General features: G+C 45.0%; 1 protein-coding gene across 1 annotated transcript; it reads left to right on the forward strand.

Annotated features, from left to right (window-relative positions):
* The first annotated feature begins 2816 nt into the window (after positions 1-2816).
* LOC309362909 (retinol dehydrogenase 7-like) lies at positions 2817-16942 on the forward strand. The gene is made up of 5 exons (XM_081898938.1): positions 2817-2957; positions 3068-3389; positions 6342-6600; positions 8541-8698; positions 16690-16942. Exons 2-5 carry the CDS (start codon positions 3077-3079, stop codon positions 16905-16907), a joined length of 948 nt encoding a protein of 315 aa, XP_081755064.1. The 5' UTR covers positions 2817-2957; positions 3068-3076; the 3' UTR covers positions 16908-16942.
* Positions 16943-17200: the final 258 nt, after the last annotated feature.

Genomic DNA, 17200 nt, shown 5'->3' on the forward strand with positions numbered 1-17200 from the left:
CGGCCTTCAGAAGAGGTCCAGGAAGGCCAGCGGGGGCCGAAAGGGTTTGCTCCCCACCGCCAGCATTTTAAAAGCGGTCCGGGATAGCAGGGAATTGCGCTGCGCTTTCCCGCTATCCCGGACCGCTTTTAAAATGCTGGCCGTCGGGAGCAAAGACTTTCGCCCACCGCCAGCCTTCAGAAGAGGTCCTGGACCTCTTCTGAAGGCCGGCGGGGGGCGAAAGTCTTTGCTCCCCCCCACCTGCCTTTCTGGGACAGCGGAGACTTCTCCGCTGTCCCGGGCAATCTTAAAATGCTGGCGGGCGGCAGTGAAGCCTCCGCTGTGCTGGGGTGATTTTAAAATGCTGGCGGGCGGCAGCAAAGCTTTCGCTGCCGCCCACCAGCATTTTAAGATCGCCCGGGACAGCGGAGAAGTCTCCGCTGTCCCGGGAAGGCTGGCGGGTGGGAGCAAAGACTTTCGCCCCCCGCCGGCCTTCAGAAGAGGCCCAGGACCTCTTCTGAAGGCCGGTGGAGGGCGAAAGTCTTTGCTCCCCCCCCTGCCTGCCTACAAAAGCCATCGGGATAGCGGAGAAACGGCAGAGAAGTCTCTGCTGTCCCGGGGGCTTAAAATGCTGGGGGATGGCAGCGAACGCTTCGCTGCCACCCGCCAGCATTTTAAAATCGCCCTGGGACAGCGGAGGCTTCACTGCCGCCCGCCAGCATTTTAAAATCCGCTGTCCCAGGGGCTTTTAAAATGCTGGCGGTCGGTAGCAAAGCCCTCCTGTCCCCGGAGCTTGCAGGGCGGGAGGTGGGGAAGAAGGGCTTTTCTTCCCACCGCCAGCCTTCAGAACAGCCTTCTCAAGGAAAAAAGCCCTTGTCCCCCCCCCCAGCCTTCAGAAGAGGTCAGGGGACAGACTGTCCCCGGACCTGGTCTGAAGGCGGTTTCCATAGGAACGTATTAATTGATTTTCAATGCATTCCTATGGGAAACCGTGCTTCACAAGACGAAAAACCCGCAAGAAGAAAAAACTTGCGGAACGAATTAATTTCGTCTTGCCAGGCACCACTGTATATGGTTATAAAAACATCTATGAACCTTTCCTTTCCCGTACCATAGATATGCGTGCCAGCCAAATCTGTTGTCATGTCCTTCTAATTCTAATGCCTCTTGCTTATCCAATCTCATCCAGTCCATGATCCATACCAAACAAGCAGATTCATAATACAATTTAAGGTCTGGGAGGGCAAACCCACCTCTATCTTTTATATCTGTAAGTATTTTATGTTTTATCCTTGGCCTCCCCCCTGCCCAGATAAATTTTGAAATCTCTCTCTCATTTTTAAAAAACATTCATCTTTCAGGATGACTGGTATTGATTGAAAAAGAAATAGAATTTTTGGCAACACATTCATTTTGATCGCCGATATTTTTCCTAACAATGAGAGATTCATTCTGCTCCATATTTCTGGGGCTGCGGCACTCATCTTGCTTTATTGGCTGAGGGAGCCGGTGTACAGCTTCCGGGTCATGTGGCCAGCATGACTAAGCCACTTCTGGCGAACCAGAGCAGCACACGGAAACGCCGTTTACCTTCCCGCCAGAGCAGTACCTATTTATCTACTTGCACTTTGACATGCTTTCAAACTGCAAGGTTGGCAGGAGCAGGGACCGAGCAACGGGAGCTCACCCCATCGTGGGGATTCGAACTGCCGACCTTATGATCGGCAAGACCTAGGCTCTGTGGTTTAACGCACAGAACCACCTGCGTCCCTTGAACAATGGTGTACAAGGCCTTATATAGACTTTTTAAAATTGCCACCCTGCAGCCCAATACCACCCCTCAATACATCATACATACATCACAGTAGGGGTGGTCTACAACAGAATCCTGTCTGGCAGGAAACCTGTTGATGGGTTTAACTGGCTGTTTACCTGGAGAGCCAGGCCATCCTTTTGTGATGATAAATACTTAATTCCGGAGTGCAGGTCACAGGCTCACCCTATTCATATCTTAAATGTGCCCTTAAGGCAGGATTTGTGAGCAAAGAGACAATGGGGAGGTTTTTCCCATTTCCTCTCTCCTTGCAGAGAAACATTTGAGGTCAATTTGGGAGAGACAAAATGGTTTCAGGATTTGTGTTGCGAAGTCACACTGCCCAGGCTAGTGCCATGGAGAGGTCACAGTGCTGCTAACACAGCAGTTTGACTTTATCCCTGGAGACACATTCCACACAGATGGATGCCAACAATAATAGTTAAGTAACTACGTCTTTTTGCAATAGCAGAAAGTTGGACAAATAACATAATATTTGATGGAAGATGACCTTGCACCTGAACAGAAAGAGTACTGAATGTGAAAAGTACAGAATAGGAAATAAAGTTATGCCTTCTTACATCCCTACATGCAAATCATTAGGGATGTAAGCTCCGATCAGCTTCCTAGGATGTGTTGGCAACATGTGCACTCGATACTCTAGTCTATTTCATCTCTGGGTCCTTGTTCCCATCCTAACCATAAATCTCTGATCTCCTTTGAAAACTTAATAAAAACCCAGCATCAAAAAGATTGGAGTCCATCAGGGATCGGACTTTGAGCAAGTGCAACATGTGGTGCAATAATGGCAAAATAAGGCATATGAACTGTTGGCTGCTAATGCTGAGCTTGCACAATATTTGAGCTCAGTGCTGCTTATGTCTATAGATGTAGATAGGATCCTGCTGTTCCTCTTTATTTACTTGTTTAGTTAATAAGCAGCTAGCTGGAGCTATTATTTATTCTTCTTTTAGCCTGCCTCTGCTCCAAGCAGCTCTTTGCTTCATGCAAATATTCTCCTTCCCCTCCACAACACTGAGAGGAAGGCAAAATTGAGCGGTGGCAATTACGGTCAAAGGCCAGCTCACGTGACACAATAAAAACAGCGTTCATAAAGATAAAATATACAGTCGGAACAGATTGCGGCATCACCTCAGTCAGGGAAGTAAGGGTCTTCCAGTGAACGTCTTGGTGGAGCAGGAATTAGAAATATCTTCCTCCAAGTTCTGCCGGGGTGTGTATGCACCCTAACGCTTGAATTTTTTTCCCCTGCAGGTTTCAGCCATGTGGCTCTACCTGGCTGCCCTGCTGGGGCTTTACTTCCTTCGCCGATGGTACAAGGAGAGACAGACGGTGGAGAACCTGACCGAGAAATATGTCTTCATCACAGGGTGTGACTCTGGCTTCGGAAACCTACTTGCCAAGCAGCTGGATGCCCGGGGCCTGCGGGTGCTGGCAGCCTGTCTCACGCAGAAGGGGGCAGAGCAGCTGGGCAAGGCCACCTCAGAGCGCTTGAAAACCACCATTCTGGATGTCACCAGCACAGAGAGTGTGGCGGCAGCGACAGAGTGGGTGAAAGGGTGCATTGGAAGCAAAGGTGAATCTCTATCTTCCTTGTGCTGCCTCTGTGCTATTGGTGGGACAGGGGATCAAAATTGCCTCTCTGTATTCATTTGTAGGCCACTTTCCCCACATAATTTTGTCCAAAGTGGCTGACAATGGGTGAAAGGAATAAGCATAACAATTCAGGAAATACCTTAGAAATAATCATTATGAGCATTCAATAATGAATATCAGAGCCAGCTCCAGACATTTGGTGCCTGAGAGCATGGGATACCCCCTCTGGGAATCCCGGGAATTGTCGTTTGTCAAGGATGTTGAGTTGAAAAGTTGAAACAACATTCTAGTTTGATAGATATTTTCTCTAGTCTTTGGGGTTCCTAAACTCAGTCAAACTCTTGGTGTGGGGAAAGAGAATTGATTGTTTTAACTGCAAAGGGGAAAGAAGAAGAATGATGTGAAAATAGAAGGCAAATTTAACAGAGAAGGGCATGGGCATTTTTTTGTTCTTTTGGTTACTTTGGGGGTTTTGCTGCGTGAGGAGTTTCTGAATGCAGCAAAACTCTGGGCAGCAGCAGCGTGGCAACCCCAGAATCCCAACCCACAACACACAGCAGCCACTCTGCTACACTATAGACCCCCATGCTGCCCTATGCCCCCCCTACAAGGGCAGACCCCCCCCACAACGGCAGACCCCCCCCAAGCTACTGCTGGGCAGGAAAGAAAGGGAGAGAAAAGCAAGCAAGCTTTTTCATTGTGATTGACAATGATTTTTTTTTTGGGGGGGGACTTGTATGCAAATCAGCAGCCTGCCACCACTGTAGCTGCTGGGCAAATTAGCAAAGTCCTTTCCCGGATCTCATCCTTTGCAAGTCTTGCTTTCACTGCTGCCAGGCATACACAAATGTCTGCTCTGCTATTGCAAGGAAGGCATTGCTGGCTTGGCTGGAGAAACTGCCTCTCACTTCTTCTCTGCCCACCCACAAGGAGGGTTTGCAGCAGCAGCTTGGCCAGGTGACGTGTGTGTCTTGGTGGGGTTTCCACTTGTCCCTTGTAATAAGGGATTGCCCCTTATTTCAAGGGGAAATGCTGCATAATAATAATAATAATAATACCTTTATTGTCAATGTACAACCTGTGTACAATCAAATTAACCGAGCCTCCCCTCCCCCCAAACACTCAATCTCATTGCACTCTGTGTGCTTGTCGCAGAACACACCAACCCCAAAAATCAATTGCACTATATTATTTTCCGTTCAGCAGCCTAACAGTCCATAGATAGAAACTGTTAAGGGATGTAGTTTGTCCCTTATGTCTGCCTTGCTTTCTCCCCGTACCCCCACCTCCTCTGCTGAGCAAAGCTGCTCCCTCCCACCTCTACCAGAGCTGTTGCCTCTCTCCTGCCTGTCTGCTTTCCATTTCTCTCTCTTCGTCTCCCCTTTTCCCTACCTTACTGTTATATACTGAGTTGAATAGGATCCAAACTGCAGCAGTCTGATTGGTCCTAGAACAATAGGATCCAAAAGGCAGCAGTCTGATTGGTCCTAGAACAATAGGATTCAGAATGCAGCAGTCTGATTGGTCCTAGAACAATGCAGCAGTATGATTGGTTGGCAGGAACCACCCAATCATGCTCCAGATAGAAGTGAATCCACAATCTGATTGGCTTACAGTAGAATTCCGGAATTAGCCAAGCATGTGCAGCCCATTGTGTAAAGAATGTATATAAAGCAGATACTTTGAGGGGACTTTCATTCATTCCTCCTCACCACTATGAGCTGAATAAAGAGCATGAAATCACTTTGCGACTCTGAGTATATTTCACTTACCCTCTCCTGTTACACTAAATCCAGTCAGAGACACAGCTGTGGCCCAATGGAAGGCAGCAGAGGATGGCGAGTGTTTGGGGATGGAATGGAATGTGGATCCTCATTCCTTTTACATGCTTCCCTGACCCTGTTCCTTTACAGAGGGGTAGGGTGGATATTTCAAACCTATTCTTTAGGTACCAAAGAAAACCCCTCCCCCAGAACACCCACGAAAATTCAAGAAACTGTCACAATCCTAAATTCACTTTCAGCCTGATCCTTTGAAAATAGAAATAAGTCCCAATTAGTTCAGTTTAATTTACTTTCAAATAGGTACGCAGCTAATTGAAGCCTTAAAATGGTTGTTGTTTTAGTTATTTCAATAAATTGATGCCCAATACTATGTACTGTTAAGAACAGGTTGAAAAATGAAGCACACATGTCACCCTAGTGGTTGGATGAAGTTGTCGGTCTCTGATGCATGTGTGTGATACAGCTACATGGAAAGGGACGTTGGAGGCAAAGTTCTGTGAGGAAGAGAAACAGAATTTGTTGCTATCTTCACCCCTCTTTCATTTTGGGGCTCGGTTTCTATATTTACAATTCTTCTGATAAGCAGTAATTCAGCACGTGGGGAGGATGTGAGTCATAGAAATTAATGTGCATTGCTAACTGAGATCCATAAATTTCATTGGGTCTACTCTATGGGTATGGCCAGCACTGGAAACAACCCATTGTAAAGGATAGCTTTGAAGTCATTTCTGCACCAGGTAACTTTTAGCCTCCCAATTCTCCCCAATGTCCCATATTTTGCCTGACCTTTCCTTTATTCTGTTCGACCAAAGGTGGCAACCCTAGTGTGTGGGGATTGCTTCAGCTGTTTAAAAATGTTGTGCTGTGCTCAGCCTGTGGCCTCAACACTGCTTGCATCGCACCACCAGCAGTGACAACTTGGCCCCACAACCATGGGAGCCAAGGGCCATGGATACCATGCAGCATACATGGTCCTGACACCAAACTTTGTGGGAGTTGGCCCCTATGCCCTGCAGCTTGCTGCTGTGAAGCAACCACCTTACCAGGCCTCATGCAAGGGCCAGCCCTCCTAAGCACAAACAATCTATTCATGTGACGGCCTTATTTGTTAGGGTTGCTAATAGGAAAACATCTGTTCTTTCTCACAGGGCTTTGGGGCTTGGTGAACAACGCAGGCACAGCTCTACCATCAGGTCCCAACGAATGGCTGACCAAAGATGACTTTGCAAAGGTGATCAATGTCAACCTTCTTGGGATGATTGATGTGACGCTACACATGGTGCCCCTGGTGAGGAGAGCCAGAGGGAGGGTGGTCAATGTGTGCAGTTCGATGGGACGCCTGGCCTGCTTTGGAGGTGGTTACTGCCCATCCAAGTTTGGTGCAGAAGCCTTCTCTGACAGCCTGAGGTAAACAGAGCAGCTCTTTAATGTCTTCTTTTGCTTACTTTAGTGCAACATCTGCCACACTCCCTAACCACTTGGCAGGCTGGAAGTGGCTGATGCGAGTCCTCCTGGTTTAGTTGCCAAGTCTGGGGAAAGTGGGCTGCAGGGAAGAAAGAGCTGGGAACTATGGCAGCTGCCCAGGGCTTTGCCCAAGACTCGCACAACTTGAGATGAATGTATCCAGGCACATCTGGCCTTGAACCAAACTTTTCAAATCACTGTTGAATGGTTTCTTTAAATGTAAAGGTTCATCATTGTTCCACCTGATGTGTATGTCTTTAAGGGGCCAGAGCAAGGGCCAGAGCAAAATAACGAGACCCAGCTTTGCAGCTGTGGAGCATAGCAGGTGCTGCTGAGTTGTGTTGATTAAGCTGTGTCAGCAATTGGGTAGAGTATATAAGGAGGAGCACCTAGCTCTCCCATTACCCTGGGGGATGGGTTGGTGGTTGGGTCTGGTTTGTTGATGCATTTAGTGTATAAATCAAGTGTATAAGGAGTTTTGGTTTTTGTTATTAAAACCTTGTTTAAGTTATTTTTGAGTCCCTTTTTAATGCATGGTCTCCCCAGCAAGCTCTCTGCAGCGCTACCAAACTGCAAATAGCCAACAATCACAAGCCCGCAATTGGATGTGTGGCTCTCAGTCCAGGACCTTCTCATTAATGGTGAACATGCTATGAATGTCCCCGTGTTTTCCTTAGAATAGTTTGGGCCCAACATGCTCTATAGAAATGTTGATTACCATGTTGAAAAGTGTGTGCTTTGTCCAACTATTTAAAGGTAAAGGGACCCCTGACCATTAGGTCCAGTCGTGACTGACTCTGGGGTTGCGGCACTCATCTCGCTTTATTGGCTGAGGAAGCGGGCGTACAGCTTCTGGGTCATGCGGCTAGCATGACTAAGCCGCTTCTGATGAACCAGAGCAGTGCACAGAAACGCCGTTTACCTTCCCGCTGGAAGGTTATCTACTTGCACTTTGATGTGCTTTCGAACTGCTAGGTTGGCAGGAGCTGGGACCGAGCAACAGGAGCTCACCCCGTCGCGGGGCTTCGAACCACTGACCTTCTGATTGGCAAGTCCTAGGCTCTGTGGTTTAACCCACAGTGCCACCCATGTCCCTTCCAACTATTTATGTACCACTTAATTATCAAAGTGTGGGACTGAGCAGTTATCTGTAGATATGCAATGCCCAGGCTCACGTAGCAGGGAGCTCACTTTGGGGCACCTAACACTGCAAGTTTGACTTCACCTGCAGAGGCACACTCCATTCTCTCTTGATGCCAACAGCTAAGCTGTGAATGTGTAGCTTTTGGAGAGAAATCCTGTATGACATCTTCTCATGGGTGTTTGCACTGTAATCTTCTTCTGCACAAAGGAGGTTTGGCAAAACCCTTAAATGCTTCTTTTTTAGAACACAGGGGTCCCAGAACCCCAAAAAACAGGGTCTTGTTCCTTTGCTACAAGTGACCTGCCTTGTTCCTCTTAACAAGAAGACTGGGCAGAGATGGCAGAGGCTGCAGGGAAGAGGGTGGGAAGCAGCCCTGGCAGAAAAGGCTCCTTGCTCTCTGCAGCAATTTCCCCCCACTTGGTTACGGTCTCCCTTCAGGAAGGCATTTGATGTATCAGCGAGACTTTGAATCATGTCCTCATGACTGTCTCTTAATACAACTGGTGCTGTGTCATACACAATCCTCTCCTGGGTAGGGCGTATCCTGGCTCCTGCAAGAGGGCAGAAGGCAGGGGAGCTGCATTTCCCATCTTTTCTTTCTCCTCAATTTTTGGATTTCTTTTTTTTTTAAAAAAAGAAAGATGTTCCTATCCATGGACCCAAGTTCCTGACCTGCATTCCTGCATTCCCATGACTCAGTAGACAATGATGTTTCTTCTTTTATTCCTCTGCATTTCAGGCGAGAGCTCCATCCTTTTGGAGTCCAAGTCAGCATTATTGAACCTGGTGGTTTCCAAACAAACATTTTCAAACAAGGAGTAGAGAATTTAAAGACAGTATGGAACCAAGTGCCATCTGACATCAAAGAGGCCTATGGGGAACAGTACTTGGAGAACTGTGAGTAGACATGGAGGGGATTTCAGCATGGTTTGCATTTTCCTGCAAACATACCCAATTCACACTCATGAAGCAATATATTAACCAATACATAGCTCTGCTTAGGAATTCTTTTTTTCCCCTCCTTTATTTGAGAAAAATACACAAATATATACAAATCCAAAAAAAGTACTACATATGTCCAGGTCATCACGGTTAAAAATAAGGTTACATATATCCAGATCAAGAATAAAGAGAGAAAAAAAAGATAAGAAATAAAAAAAGGAAAAAAAGAGAAACGGGAACAAGCAACGAAATTGCGGAATAAAAAAAGAAAGAAAAGAAGTTTTAAGCCTTACACTTGCATACATTTGACTTCCATTTACCTCAGTTTAGGATTATGTAATCTCCTATATCTTCTGCAGTTGTTCTTGTTGTATCTTTACACGTCATAGGAGTTAATTATTGTCTACTGTTAAATTGTTAATTCTCAGATTGTTCTCAATATAGTTTAGAAATTTAGTCCAATCATCTTTCAGTTTTACGGTATTGCCATGCCTAATACATTGTGTTAATCTTGCCAATTCTATATATTGAAATAACTTCACCTGCCACTCTCCTATCGTAGGTATATCGGTGGATTTCCATTTTATTGCTATTAAAATCCTCGCCGCGGCTGTAGCATATTGGAAGAAAGTCTGGTCTGTGTTTTTTATTTCCTCCCCAATCATACCTAGGAGGAACGCTTCGGGTTTCTTGGGGAAGTTATACTTCAAGATTTTCTTTAACTCCTCATAAATTTGTCCCCAAAACCTCTTCACCTCATCGCAGGTCCACCAAATATGGAAGAAGGTCCCTACTTTATCTTTACATCTCCAGCAAGTGTTATCTACATTTCTATACATTCTCCCTAGTTTTGCCGGAGTCGGGTACCATCGGTACATCATTTTGTCCAAATTCTCGCGCAGGGCGGCACACGCTGTAAATTTCATGCCCTTCTTCCAGAGGATCTGCCATTTATCATATCCTATCTCATGTCCTAGGTCTCTAGCCCATTTAACCATAACTCCTTTCACCACATCCTCTTTAGTATCGCATTCCAATAATTGCTTATACATTTTGGAAAGGAGTTTATTATCACTTTCTAATATTTCCACTTGAAATCTGGACTTTTTTTCTCCCATTCCCAGTCTCTTATGTTCACGCCACAGTGCATTAATTTGATGAAAGTGAAACCATTCCTTAATCCTACCTTTCAGCTCATCGTATGTTCTTAACTTCCACCCTTCTTCTGATTTGACTAAAAGATCTTCATACGTCCACCTTTCACCTATCATATTTGGTTTCTTTATTTTAATAATGTCAACTGGGGAGAGCCACCAGGGGGTGCTTTTTTCAATCAGTTTTTTATTCTTATTCCAAACTTCTAATAGGGGTCCTCTAATTATGTGATTATGTGGGGACACAGGTGGCGCTGTGGGTTAAAGCCTCAGCGCCTAGGACTTGCTGATCGAAAGGTCGGCGGTTCGAATCCCTGCTGCGGGGTGCGCTCCCGCTGCTCGGTCCCAGCGCCTGCCAACCTAGCAGTTCGAAAGCACCTCCGGGTGCAAGTAGATAAATAGGGACCGCTTACCAGCGGGAAGGTAAACGGCGTTTCCGTGTGCGGCTCTGGCTCGCCAGAGCAGCGATGTCACACTGGCCATGTGACCCGGAAGTGTCTCCGGACAGCGCTGGCCCCTGGCCTCTTAAGTGAGATGGGCGCACAACCCCAGAGTCTGTCAAGACTGGCCCGTACGGGCAGGGGTACCTTTACCTTTACCTTTTAATTATGTGATTGGAGAAGCCTCTATGCACTTTACCCTTCTCCTGCCAAAGGTAGGCATGCCACCCGAATCTTAAATCAAATCCTTCTAGGTCTAATAGGTCTGTATCCCTTAAGGTGGCCCAATCCTTTATCCAACATAGGCAGGCTGCCTCATAATAAAGTCTTATATTTGGTACTGCAAAGCCACTTCTCTCTCTAGAATCTGTCAAGTATTTAAGCTTCACTCTAGCTTTTTTTCCTTGCCATATAAATTTGGTCAAAGTCTTTTGCCAGTTCTTGAAGCAGGCGGAACCTTTGATAACTGGTATGTTCTGAAACAGAAATAGCAGTCTCGGGAGGATACACATCTTAATCGATGCCATCCTCCCTGTCCAGGATAATTTCAGTCTGTGCCAGGTGTCCATATCTTTCTTAATTTCTTTCCAAATCTTATTATAGTTATCTTCCACCAGGTTGACATTTTTCGGGGATAACCAAATTCCCAGATATTTCACTTTGTTCACTACTTTAATATCAATCTTTTGTTCCAACCGTAATTTCTCCTGTTCAGCCAAATTCTTTATTATTATTTTTGTTTTCTTCCTGTTTAATTTAAATCCAGACAGTTTACCGAAATCTTCCAGAAGTTCTACAGCTCTACTGATACTCTCTACTGGATTCTCTAAGGATAGGACCAAATCGTCGGCATAGGCCTTTAATTTATATTCCTTCTCTCCGACTCTTATTCCCCTAATGTTTGAAGTCACTCTAATTTTATTTGCCACTGTTTCTAAAACCATAATAAACAACAAGGGTGACAAAGGGCAGCCCTGCCTTGTACCTTTCATAATCGGAAAATGTTTGGACAAATTGTTGTTAATAATCAGCCTAGCCTGTTGATCTGAATATATTGCCTTAATAGCCTTCAAATAAGGGCCCACTATTCCTGCTTTTTCGAGGTTTTGTAGTAAAAATTTCCAGGATACACAATCGAAGGCTTTTTCTGCGTCAATAAAGATGAGGGCCGCTGGTATATCTGGCCTCGCCTCCAAGTACTCAATAATATCTAAAACGTGCCGGACGTTATCCTTCTGCTGTCTGCCGGGGAGGAATCCCGCCTGGTCTTTATGGATGTATTTCTTTAGATATTTCTTAAGCCTATTTGCCATAATGTCTGCGAAGATCTTATAATCGCCATTCAACAATGAAATTGGCCTATAGTTTTTTATGTCTGTTTTTTCATTTTCAGTTTTTGGAATTAACGTAATGTATGCTTCTTTCCAGGATCCAGGGATCCTCCCCTCTTGGAAAATGTTATTTATAACCTCCGTGAGCACAGGTGCTAATGATTCTACCAACTTTTTATAGTATTTTGATGGCAGACCATCCGGTCCAGGGGCTTTTCCATTCTTCATCTTACTGATAGCCTCCTTAATCTCATCAACTGTCACCTCCTTATTCAGTTGTGCACAGTCCTCTTCTGTAAAATATTTCCCTCCACATTGGTCCAGATAATATTTTATTTCTAAGCTATCCTCTTCTCCTCTTTCGTACAGCTTTTCAAAAAATTTAATAAACCTATTTTCTATTTCGTCTGGGTCTTCTATGACATTATCCTCCACTACTAATTTGTTAATCACATTTTGTTTCTTTCTTTTCCTTAACTGCCACGCAAGTAGTTTCCCCATTTTGTTCGCCGACTCGAAATATTTCTGTCTTGTAAATTTAATTTTCTGTTCTACCTCTTGGTTTAATATGGGTGAGTATTGGGACTGCAGCACTTTCGTAGCTCGGTTGGTCTCTTCATCTGTCGGGTTTAAAGTCAATTTCCTTTCACAGTTCCTCAATTGGGCCAGGATACCTTCCTTCTTTTTCCCCCTTAGCTTCCTTCTATAATTATTTTGTTGTATTAAAAAACCCCTTAGTACTGCCTTACTGGCATCCCACACCGACTCTATTGGGGTATCTTTATTCAAATTTAACTCAAAATAATTTTTCAGGGTATTTTTAGCCAGTTCCACCACTTCTTCGATTTCAAATAAATATTCATTCATCCTCCACCTAAACTGTCCTTTTAATTCATTTTTTATTTCCACAACCAGGGGGCAGTGGTCAGAGAGGGTCCTAGGTTGTATCTCACATCTCTTAACTCTCCACGAGAGGGCCCTTGTCACCCATATCTGGTCAATCCTGCCCCAGCTCTGGTGAGGTTCTGAGTAGTGAGTAAACTGTTTAGTAGTGGGGTTTTTATACCTCCAAATGTCAACTAAGTCTAAATTTTCCTCTAAGTCGCTAAAGGATTTAGGGAGTTTCCCCCGGTTTGTAATCCCCTGTTTTTCACTTCTATCCAAACTCGGTACTGGCACACCATTCATATCTCCGAGCAAGATTAATTTATAAGGTTCAAGTTCCAACAATATACTTTCGAGTTTCTCAAAAAACTCTACTCTATTTGTATTCGGGGCATAGACTGTCACTACATTGATTCCCCCCCCCCCCGGAAGTTTAATTGAATCCCTAAAATTCTGCCTTCCTCATCTTTGCAAATTTGTACTGGCTCCCACTTTTCTTTAGCATATATTACCACTCCTTTTTTCTTATTTACATCCGAGTTAATAAATTCTACTCCCAATTTTTTATTCACCAAAATATGTCTATGTTTCTTAGCAATGTGCGTTTCCTGGAAACAGATTACATCACATTTTTTGTTTTTCAGACCTTTCTCAATTTTATTCCTTTTCACTTTCTCGTTCAACCCGTTCACGTTCCATGATAAAAGTTTTAAAGTGTCCACTATTATTTATTTTCTTCGACTACTTTGCCGCTAAGCGAAGTCTCAAATTAAAATCTAACGCCTTTATTTCCTAGGAGCCCCTCCTCTTCTGCCGCCCTTACTCCCACTATGGCTTCATCGTCTTCATCTCCTGAATCTGTCGTCCTCTCTCCTGATTCCGTCATCCTCTCCCCCTCCCTTCCTCTATCTCCTGTCCACTCCCTTTCTCTTCCTCCTTGTCCCCTGCTCTATACTCTGCCTTTCCCAGCTCTCTTTCATACCTTCTCATAAATTTCTCCACCTCCTGTGTATCCGTCAGTCTGAATTTTTTATCTTTATAGAAGAAAGCGATCCCTTCAGGGAACTCCCACCTAAATTGTATTCCGTTTCTCTTTAAAACGGCTACCACTTGCCTATAACCTTCTCTTTTTCGTAACAACCTAATTGGAATTTCTTTGTAGATAATAATAGGCCTACCCTCGATTCTTAATTTGTTGCGGTAGCTCGTCCTTAAGATTAAATTTCTCATTTCCAGTGAGTTAAATATCACCAAGCAGTCCCCCAGGAATTTATTAATTTTTAAATGCTGTGGTCTTGACATTCTAAATGCGTTATCTATCGTAGAAGCTATCTCTTCTTCTTTCAGACCCAGCCACTTAGAGAGCTCCTTAATCATTTTCTTTCTTATATCCTCATTTCTTTCCTCTGCCACTCCTCTGAATTTTAGATGAAGCTGCTTTTGTCGCATATCTGCCATGGCAAGGTTGTCCCAAATCCTCTCTTGTGATTTATTTAACTCTCTTAACTCTTCCTTCATCTTCCCTGTCTCTTTTTTCTGTTCCCTCATCTCTTTCTGTAGTTTTCTGTTGGACTCCTTGATTATTTTAGATTTTACAGATAGATCTTGAATCTTGGTTGAGAGTTCTCCTACTGCCCCTTCTATTTTTTTGTCAATCAACTCATGTATCTCCCCTAACTTATTTTCCATGTATAATTCATTTTGCTTAAATTCTTCCTTTATTTTTGCCCATAGATTGTCTAAGTCTTTAACTTCTTCCTGACGGGATGTCTTTCTTTCCCCCGGAGTCCCACCCGCTTTCTTCCCGTCTTTCCCCTCCTTCCCCATCATTGTCAACTTATCTGACCTTCCCCTCCGCTGATTTCCTCTTATATCCTAATCTTTCTTCTTTCCCTCTTAGGACTCCCGTTAATACAATATACATAAACCACATACACACTCAGTCCCAAAACACCGGGGGGCGGTAGTTCCGTAATATTTCCGTTGTATTCCCGGGGGGAGGTGCCAGTTAGAAAGTGTATGTTGACTTCACGCGGCACCCGGGTGTTTTCTTTCACTTCCCTCTATCTTCTCTTTTACCACTTTAACCATCCACACCTGTATCACACCGGAGATGGTGGTTCGTAACTCTTAAAGGCGTATTGTCCTTAGCAGCTTATTGTCCTGTGGGTCCGGTTTACTTCCCATTTAAATCGCTCCAGTTGCTCCGCTAGGAATCTCCTCTCTATGAATCACGATCTCAGTCCATATCCCACTCAGCGTCGCTTAAACCTCACAAATCAAACCGGATTACCCTTATTAAAAAAGAGCTACGCTGCTCAGCCCGCTCTGGATCCAACTCCCACTGCAAAAGAAGGTTGCCGCTTAAATGAGCGTCTGGAGAGCTAAGGGGCGGTTGAGGGAGAAGTCTTTTAAAATCTTCTTCTGACTTCCAGTCTTTCTATACCCTCTGCCGCTTCACCCTTAACGTGGTTTCTCCGCTCTTTGTCCTTCCTCAGTCTAAATTTCCTTAATGGAGGGAGCACGGGGATGCCGGAGGAGCTCAATGCAAATAATATATATGAGTCAGGCAACGTAAACAATACAGACCTCGCCGGTGAGGTAACAAATACTCAAAGTGCGACAGATACCCAGAAGTTCAATTGGCGTCGTTATTATTAATTATAAATTGTTGAATTAAAATACGTCCTTACCCCGTTAACTGTGTTAAAGCGGGTACTCAGTACTAAATACAAACTCGGGTCTCACTCACTCAGTCAGACTGGTCACAAATCTCTTCACTCCTGCAACTCCCCCTCTGCGCCATCTTAAGTCTGCTGCCGAGTAAAATCCCACGTAAAATCTGATGAAAAAAAAGACGTCCAAAAAAAAAGAGACGTCCAGGCGCCTCCCAGCTTCTAAACAAACTTCGTGCCTTAAGAAGAGCACGTCGAAAGAAAATCCCTACACACGCTGGGAACCCCGTTCTTATCTTCAGGGGGCCCGTCGCCGTTCACAGTTGAAGCTCAGGGCGTCACGTTGTGGAGTCGGCACTTTCCCAAATCGCGCTAGCGGCTCGTCGTTCTCTCTCTCTGTCCAACCAGAAGAGTGGGTCGACCGCTTCCACGCTGCTGGGAGCCTGTCCCCCAAGGGTTCCCCCCTTGGAGTTTTGGAGTTTTGGGGTACGCTGCGCCCTCGTGTCCTCCCCCACACCTCCACAACGCCCAGAGAACCAGGAGCAGGTTCTCCGCGCTTCCTCACTGTCCGCGACCGGAACCGGAAGTCTCTCTGCTTAGGAATTCAAACTCCTCTAAATTTAGCAACTAGTTCTATAAATCAACAATGTGTACAAAAACGTGCATATTAGAGAGAAATTGGCATCAAAAGTAAAGGTAAAGGTAAAGGTACCCCTGCCCATATGGGCCAGTCTTGACAGACTCTGGGGTTGTGCGCCCATCTCACTTAAGAGGCCAGGGGCCAGCGCTGTCCGGAGACACTTCCGGGTCACGTGGCCAGCGTGACATCGCTGCTCTGGCGAGCCAGAGCCGCACACGGAAACGCTGTTTACCTTCCCGCTGGTAAGCGGTCCCTATTTATCTACTTGCACCCGGAGGTGCTTTCGAACTGCTAGGTTGGCAGGCGCTGGGACCGAGCAGCGGGAGCGCACCCCGCCGCAGGGATTCGAACCGCCGACGTTTCAATCGGCAAGTCCTAGGCGCTGAGGCTTTAACCCACAGCGCCACCTGCGTCCCTGGCATCAAAAGTACCTATACATAAAAACGCACTAAGCAAATTGACCACAATAAACAAAAATGCACTATGCAAGGAAATAATGTTTGCGAAAATGTGTATATTGTGAAAACTGAAATGCTGATGACTTTCAAAAATCATAAACTGAAATGAGGAGAACCAAACTCAAAGATTTTGGAGATATTGAAACCAAAATCGACAGGTTCATCCATTGTAGATTTAAATCTTTTGAGAATGTGTTCTGTTTTGAAGCCTCCAAAATAGTTCCAGATGCATCTGCTTTCATTTAGTTCTTCTAGGGAGAGGTATCTAGAAGCTAACCAGTCCATTCAGTTCCCAAAAGATTTAGGTTACCCCCTACATTTACAGCACTAACTTCTGTTTTGCTTCATATCTCTCACACACAGATTTCAAAATTGGCCAAGATACCTTTAACACTTCCAACAGCAAGCTTCACCTGGTCACTGACTGTATGGAACATGCCCTGACATCCTGCTCCCCTCGCACTCGCTACTCTGCAGGATGGGATGCAAAGTTCTTGTACATTCCTGCCTCTTACTTTCCAACGTCCATCGTTGACTTCGTGGCGAGCTGCATTCAGCCCAAACCTGCTCAAGCTGTATAGATTGTTTTGAAGAAAAACCTCTACAGTTGTCCAAAGGAGCCAACAATATGTGGATGGAACACAAGCCTAATTCCATCTTGATGTTTACGTTTTTATTTTGCTTGTTTATGAAAAATAGAAAAGGCAACAAACAAACAAACTTTTGCAAGCAGTATACATTGCTTCGAAGAAAAATATTATTGCCAAAGGGAAAGCCAGTAGATGGCGTTCCTGTTTTCAGTTTAGCTCATACTGTATGTTATGGCTATCAGGTGGTTGCTCGAGAGCGATCAGGCAAGATGCCTCACTGGTCT

The sequence above is a fragment of the Podarcis melisellensis genome (genome assembly GCF_964234715.1).
Source record: "Podarcis melisellensis genome assembly, chromosome: 2".
NCBI classification, from domain to species: domain Eukaryota; kingdom Metazoa; phylum Chordata; class Lepidosauria; order Squamata; family Lacertidae; genus Podarcis; species Podarcis melisellensis.

What these genes read in the sequence shown, in the direction of transcription:
- LOC309362909 (XM_081898938.1), top strand. Translation starts at nt 3,077, where the DNA reads ATGTGGCTCTACCTGGCTGCCCTGCTGGGGCTTTACTTCCTTCGCCGA. An exon ending in AGGGTGCATTGGAAGCAAAG is followed by an intron (nt 3,390 to 6,341) that starts GTGAATCTCTAT and finishes TCTTTCTCACAG; the next exon opens with GGCTTTGGGGCTTGGTGAAC. An exon ending in GCCTTCTCTGACAGCCTGAG is followed by an intron (nt 6,601 to 8,540) that starts GTAAACAGAGCA and finishes TCTGCATTTCAG; the next exon opens with GCGAGAGCTCCATCCTTTTG.